The sequence below is a fragment of the Entelurus aequoreus genome, linkage group LG21 (genome assembly GCF_033978785.1).
Source record: "Entelurus aequoreus isolate RoL-2023_Sb linkage group LG21, RoL_Eaeq_v1.1, whole genome shotgun sequence".
In the NCBI taxonomy this organism is placed as follows: Eukaryota; Metazoa; Chordata; class Actinopteri; order Syngnathiformes; family Syngnathidae; genus Entelurus; species Entelurus aequoreus.
In genome coordinates this window covers 5,404,095-5,411,594 of record NC_084751.1, presented here as the reverse complement: position 1 = coordinate 5,411,594, position 7,500 = coordinate 5,404,095, and the positions used below count along the sequence as shown (strand labels likewise).

General features: G+C 40.0%; 1 protein-coding gene across 2 annotated transcripts in view; it reads right to left on the bottom strand.

Moving 5' to 3' along the window:
• LOC133638201 (glutamate receptor ionotropic, delta-1-like) overlaps positions 1 to 2,301 on the bottom strand; it is an 89,360-nt gene extending 87,059 nt beyond the window's left edge. For both annotated transcript variants that reach the window (XM_062030556.1, XM_062030557.1), the window contains exon 1: positions 1,552 to 2,301. In XM_062030556.1, coding sequence (XP_061886540.1) covers positions 1,552 to 1,825 — 274 coding nt within the window. In that variant the 5' untranslated portion in view covers positions 1,826 to 2,301. The remainder of the gene's footprint in view (positions 1 to 1,551) is intronic.
• Positions 2,302 to 7,500: the final 5,199 nt, after the last annotated feature.

Genomic DNA, 7,500 nt, shown 5'->3' with positions numbered 1-7,500 from the left:
CCCATGTCAGACACTACTCAGGTACAAATCACAGAACACCAAAACCAAAGAAACAGTTTCTTCTGCCAGGCTACCTGATGAAAGAAGTCTGGACCTGAGACTGAGTGTCCTAACTCATGCTCACTTCATCATCCTTTTGCTATTACTTCTTAAAGAAGCACTGAGTCACTTTTCAACCTTCATCAAATATTTTCTTAACTTTTGGGACTCTACATTGACTTAGGACTAGCTGAAGGACACCCGTGTCCTGGCCTGAGGGGTCTCTGTCAGGCACTTAGTGAATCTGAGGAGGGGGACAAGAAACCTGCCACGCAAAAAAAACTACAAATGTGCTGACTTGCTTTATGACGTAGGCCACTCCCCCTTTCCCCAGTCAGTATAAAGACGATGCCGACGCCTACTTGCCGCCAGAAAACTATAAAAGAAGAAGAAGTACGCAATTACTGCTATTATGGCCAACGCTCCAAAACAACCAAAGAAACGAAAAGTTTTGTCTGAGAAAGAATAAGGGAGACTACCCGGATAAAAAGACAGTGAAAGATCAACATTGCCCCGGCTTTCACTCACTGGCATGAGCTCAAAGACGAGGGATTTCAGGTCGATGCTGCCTCGGTTCCGTTCCTGCTAAACTAGGAAGTGACTTTCCATGCTCAAATCAAAATGCTAATGCTAATATTAGCTATCGTAGATTTGCGTGTTGGCAATAAATAGCCACCATCTTGGTAGTTTCACACTACTTCCTTCAAAAAAACTCTCTTCGATCTTTCTTTGCTTGGGACCTGCATCCGCCCCGATACATTCTTCGTAGTAGCGTCGTGTTTGTAGACCGATCCAAGATCATTTCTTGATACTGTTTGCTTATTTGTGACAATATTACAGCGGACATCATGTCAGTGTGACGCTATATGTGCTCGGCATTGTGGAAAATGTGGTCTTCTTCCGGCAAAACACTACCTCTTTGGTCCACTGGCGACGCTAAAATCAAGCAAAACTGAAAGTTCTTAAGTGGGGCTTAAGTACTTGTTTACGTTTTCTTCCACTTATCCGAGGTGGGACAGCAGCCTAAGCAGAGAAGCCCAGACTTCCCTCTCCCCAGCCATCTCATCCCGGGGCCTTCTGACCAGAACCACCTCATCTGGCTCCTCTCCATGTGGAGAAGAAGCGGCTTTACTCTGAGCTCCTCCTGAATGACAGAACTTCTCACCCTATCTCTAAGGGAGAGTCCCGCCACCCGGTGGAGGAAACTCATCCGGTATCTTGTCCTTTGGTCATAACCCAAAGATCATGACCATAGGTGAGGATGGGAACGTAGTTTGACCGGTAAATTGAGAACATTGCCTTCTGGCTTAGCTCCTTCTTCACCACAACGAACCGATACAGGGTCCGCAACACTGCAGACGCCGCACCGATCCGCTTGTCGCTCTCACAATCCACTCTTCCCTCACTCTTCACTCACCTTTCCAATTTCAGAACTTCCCCCCAAGGACTAACAAAGTATTTCTGATTCTGATAACATTGAAGAAGAGAACAATTGTGGTTCTGATGACGTACCGTACTCGATGTCGTAGAATACGATGAACTTCTGCCAGCGCAGCTCCTCCACCAGCGTCAGCATGACGTCGTTGAGGCGGACGGGTGGCCGGGCGGCTAGCGTGTAGCTGCGGCCCCCGGCGGTGGGGTTGAGGTGGCAGGCGGTCCGCGGCGAGCCCCCGCCATTCTTCTGGATGTACAGGTGGGGGATGTGCATTGCGTCCGTCAGCGACTGCAGCGCGCTGGCCGAGGCGCAGCCCGTGGATGTCACCAGCGCCAAGATGCCCTGATTCATCAGCTCGCAGGCTGGGGGGACACAAAGAGAGACCAGTCTGGAACAACAACAACAACAACATGGACGTTTTTGTGATTGCGCTTAAAAAGTAAAAGGAAACTTGTCCAAGTACACACACAGACATGGTAGACCGAACAGGAAGACTGATGGGTGCCACGCCCCCAAAGAAAGATCGGAAAGGCAAACCCCAAACCGAGATCCTACTGGGGGGCACAGTTTGAGACCTGGAAAAACGCCTCCAGCAAAGCATTTCTAAATATTTTACGACAAAAAAAACTTGAGACTTTTCGGGTGTTTTTGCAGATCAATTCAGCTAAAACCTGCTTGTGTCGGAGAGCAAGTCACGCAAAAAAACAAAATAAATGGTCAGGGTTACTTTCAAAATAAAATAGTCCGTCTTAATGGGCGGGGACAAAGGTTTGTCAAAGGTCTCCAGGCCTAATTACACCTTGTTGACCCAAATGCTGATTCTGGAGGTCCAGGATGAAAGAACCCTATGCAGGCATGTCCCAGGGGGCCATGTGCGCCTGGGGGGCCTGAGTCTCATGACAGCTGACACGGAGGCCGGGGAGGCGGGGGGCGTGGTTCGTGGGAGTCGCCGGGGATGATGCTACTGTTGTGTTGTCGCTTGCTACAAAAACAATGAAGTTGTCGTTCCGCAAGACTTTTTCTCCGGTCGAGTCAAGTCAGCGCTGATGGACAGCAAAGCTCCAGATGTTCCTCGGTTTTTACTTCAGTGTTTGAATTGCCACATGATTGTACGCGGATTGGCAAGACCTCGTAAAGGTCTGCGCTGATTCTGCCAGATGACAGATGGCGGTGGGAATCAGGTGTGAGGGTCTTCCAATTTGTGGGTAGACCAAGCAAGGCTTACTCCCATCAGCAGGTGTCCTGTTATCATGATCCCAAATCGGTAGATGTCTTCGACTGTAAGAATCGCCCGGCACACGACCCTCCACTTCTCCCAAGAGTCCGACAAACGTTCTCCCTCAGAACAGACATGTTCCACCAGGCCGTCGAGAAGATCTTGTTGAGAGGGCAGTTGATCAGTTCCATTGTCTCGATCTTAGAGATCAGTGCAAGAATAGGCTTCGAGAAAGTGAAGACAAAAGCAAAGCTCCAGACGTTCCGCGGTTTTTACTTCAGTGTTAGAATCGTCACATGATTGTACGCGAATTGGCAAGACCTCGTAAAAGTCTACGCTGATTCCCTGCACGGAGAGGCCACAACAGAACGGCGGTGAGGATTGCCGGACGACGGATGGCGTTGGGAATCAGGGGTGAGGGTCTTCCAATTTGTGGGTAGACCAAGCAAGGCTTACTCCCATCAGCAGGTGTCCTGTTATCATGATCCCAAATCGGTAGATGTCTTGGACTGAGAGACTCGCCCGGCACACGACCCTCCACTTCTCCCAAGAGTCCGACAACCGTTCTCCCTCAGGACAGACAGGTTCCCCAGGCCGTCGAGAAGATCTTATTGGGACGGCAGTTGACCAGTTCCATTGTCTAGATCTTAGAGATCAGTGCAAGAATAGGCTTCCAGAAAGTGAAGACAAAACCGAGGAACAAAGCGGGAGAGATGAGGGAGGGGGAAAAGAAGTGTCCGCCTTCGTTGGGAGACAGACTTAGGATTTAAGAAGGCGACTTGAAGAATATTTTTAAACCTTTATTCAGAATCATATTTCATCATGTGCACACACACACACACACACACACACACACACACACACACACACACACACACAAAACACACACACACACACTGAAAAGAAGTTGGCTCTCACACACATTTTCTGCTCAAATCTCTTCATCCTCAATACCGCCCCCCCACTCAAACCCCCCCCAGGCCCCGGCCGCCCACCGCCTCTCGTCCCGCCTCCGCCATCCTGGCGGATTTAAGACGGGTGACGCTGAGTGGGAGGACGCTGAGTGGGGGGCACCAAGAAGGGACAGAGCCACCAAATGATCCAGGCCAAAGTAGGAAGTGGACTCTTGAAATCATCAATAAGCAGGAAGTGGACTCTTAAAGCAGGAAGTGGACTCTTGACAAAATCACAAAGCAGGAAGTGAACTCTTGAAATATTCAATAAGCAGGAAGTGAACTCTTGACATAATCACAAAGCAGGAAGTGGACTCTTAAAGCAGGAAGTGGACTCTTGAAATAGTCAATAAGCAGGAAGTGGACTCTTGAAATAATCAATAAGCAGGAAGTAGACTCCTAAAGCAGGAAGTGGAGTCTTGAAATAATCACAAAGCAGGAAGTGGACTCTTGACATAATCACAAAGCAGGAAGTGGACTCTTGAAATAATCACAAAGCAGGAAGTGGACTCTTGAAATAATCAATAAGCAGGAAGTGGACTCTTGAAATAATCACAAAGCAGGAAGTGGACTCTTGAAATAATCAATAAGCAGGAAGTGGACTCTTAAAGCAGGAGGTGGAGCCTTGAAATAATCACAAAGCAGGAAGTGGACTCTTGAAATAATTAATAAGCAGGAAGTGGACTCTTGAAATAATCATTAAGCAGGAAGTGGACTCTTGAAATAATCAATAAGCAGGAAGTGGACTCTTGAAATAATCGTTAAGCAGGAAGTAGACTCTTGAAATAATCAATAAGTAGGAAGTGGACTCTTGAAATAATCACAAAGCAGGAAGTGGACTCTTGAAATAATCAATAAGCAGGAAGTGGACTCCTGAAATAATCATTAAGCAGGAAGTGGAATCTTGAAATAATCAATAAGCAGGAAGTGGACTCTTAAAATTATCATTAAGCAGGAAGTGAACTCTTGAAATAATCAATAAGCAGGAAGTGGACTCGTGAAATAACCATTAAGCAGGAAGTGGAATCTTGAAATAATCAATAAGCAGGAAGTGGACACTTGAAATAATCATTAAGCAGGAAGTGGACTCTTAAAGCAGGAAGTGGAACCTTGAAATAATCACCAAGCAGGAAGTGGACTCTTGACATAATCAGTAAGCAGGAAGTGGACTCTTAAAGCAGGAAGTGGAACCTTGAAATAATCACCAAGCAGGAAGTGGACTCTTAAAGCAGGAAGTGGACTCTTGAAATAATCACAAAGCAGGAAGTGGACTCTTCTTCCTGCTATCACGTGTTAGCATAGCCGCTTTTTCGCGTGTGCACACGCACTCAAGCACGCACGCACGCACGCACACACACACACGCACACACGCACACACACACACACACACACACACACACACACACACACACACACACACACACACACACACACACTTACACAGTTTCCACCCTCAGCACTCATATTTCACCTGCAGCCACTAGGGCCTAATCTCCCTCCTGCTTAATTATGGGATCCATCTCATGGCGGCGTGGCGCCATTAGCCTTAACACGCCTGGGCCCCCGCACACGCCTGGTTGCACATGCCTGAGTGTTTTTGTGATCTCCTGGCTTTGGGAAGCAGAAAAAGCGTCTTTGCTGAAGTGAGAGCACCTCCTGAGTGGCAAAGTGAGCCAAAGATCTTCTGCCTGCGTGTGAAGAAAGCAGCTATCAGTGAATGGAGGAGGCATCACACTGCTGATCACATGTATTGATCCCATGCAGCCACAACTTTATTGGCTTTTTAACACCTGTCTGCACCTCCGTTACTATGGCAACAGTACAATACACTACACTTATATAGAAATACTCAGTCCTGGAAGGATTCTGCTCAATAACATGAAATCAACTTGTGATTTGATGAATTTGGTATCAATGTTTGAAGTGCTCCTCGTAATCAAAAGCAGAACAAAACTGTAACAAAATACTGTTGATGTTTTGTTTCGTTTTATAGCACACAGACTTAAAAGTAACCTCTATTTTTATTATTTAAGAAGTATTCAAGAATGATTTAAACATTATTTAATTTGAGTATTATTTAAAAAATGTTCAAGAATTATTCAAACATTATGATGATTAAATAATTATTTATGAATTACTCAAACATGATTTAAGAATTATTTAAGAAGTTTTCAAGAATTATTCAAAGAGGATTTAAGAATTATGCATGAATTATTCAAAAATTATTCAAACATGATTAAATAATTATTCAAAAAATTTCAAGAATGATTCAATGATTTAAGAAATATGTATGAATTTTTCAAGAATTATGTAAGAATTATAAAAAAATTAAAAAATGATTTAAGAAATATGTATGAATTATTCAAGAATTATTCAAAAATAATTAACACATGATGAAATAATTATTCAAAAATGACAATAATTATTCAAAGATTATTTAAGAATTATTCAATAATTATGTACGAATTTTTCCAAAAAAATGCAAGAATTATTCAAGAATTATTCAAAAATTATTCAAAAATTATTCCAAAAAATTCATAGAATTATTCAAAGAGGATTTAAGAATTATGTATGAATTATTCAAAAATTATTCAAACATGATTAAATAATTATTCAAAACATTTCAAGAATGATTCAATGATTTAAGAAATATGTATGAATTTTTCAAGTATTATTCAAGAATTATAAAAAAAAATTAAAAAATGATTTAAGAAATATGTATGAATTATTCAATAATTATTCAAAAATAATTAAAACATGATGAAATAATTATTCAAAAATGACAATAATTATTCAAAGATTATTTAAGAATTATTCAATAATTATGTACGAATTTAAAAAAAAAAAATGCAATAATTATTCAAGAATTATTCAAAAATTATTCCAAAATTATTCCAAAAAATTCATAGATAATTTAAGAAATATGTATGAATTATTCAATAATTATTCAAAGAGGATTTAGGAATTATTTATGAATTATTCAAGAGTTATTTATGAATTATTCAAGAATTATTTAAAAATTATTCAAACATGATGAAACAATTATTCAAAAATTATTCAAAAATTATTTACAAAAATTCAAAGATAATTTAAGAAATATGTATGAATTATTCATAATTATTCAAAGAGGATTTAGGAATTATTTATGAATTATTCAAGAATTATTTATGAATTATTCAAGAATTATTCAAAGATGATTTAAGAATTATTTATGAATTATTCAATAATTATTCAAACATGATTAAAGAATTGTTCAAGAATTATTCAATAATTATTCAATAATTATTCAATAATTATTCAAATATAATTTATCAATTATTTATCAATTATTTAAGAATTTTTTAAAGATAATTACATAATTAATTCAGAATGATTTTAAAATGTTACAAGAATGATTTAAGAATTATTCAAGAATTATTCAAGATTAATAAAAACATGATTGAATAATTATTTGAAAATCATTGGAGAATTATTGAATAAATATTGAAGAATTATTCAAGAATTTTCTCAGATTTTTTTAAAGAACTATACAAAAATTATGTTATTTTGAGAATTAATCAAGCATTATTAATTTACTCGTTTTATATAACAGACTTTTAAAAAATCCTTTATTTTCATGTATTTGATCCCAACAGAAAAAATAAATAATAAAAACATTTAAGAAATAAAGGCTACTTTTAGGTTGGTATGCTAAATGAAGACACTAGATGGCAGTAAAAGCCATTGTATATGACTGCACTGTTTCATTCATTATGACTAATAATAATACCCATCCATCCATTATCTGCCGCTTATTCCCTTCGGGGTCGCGGGGGTACTAATAATAATAATAATAATAAATGATAAGTATTGTCTGC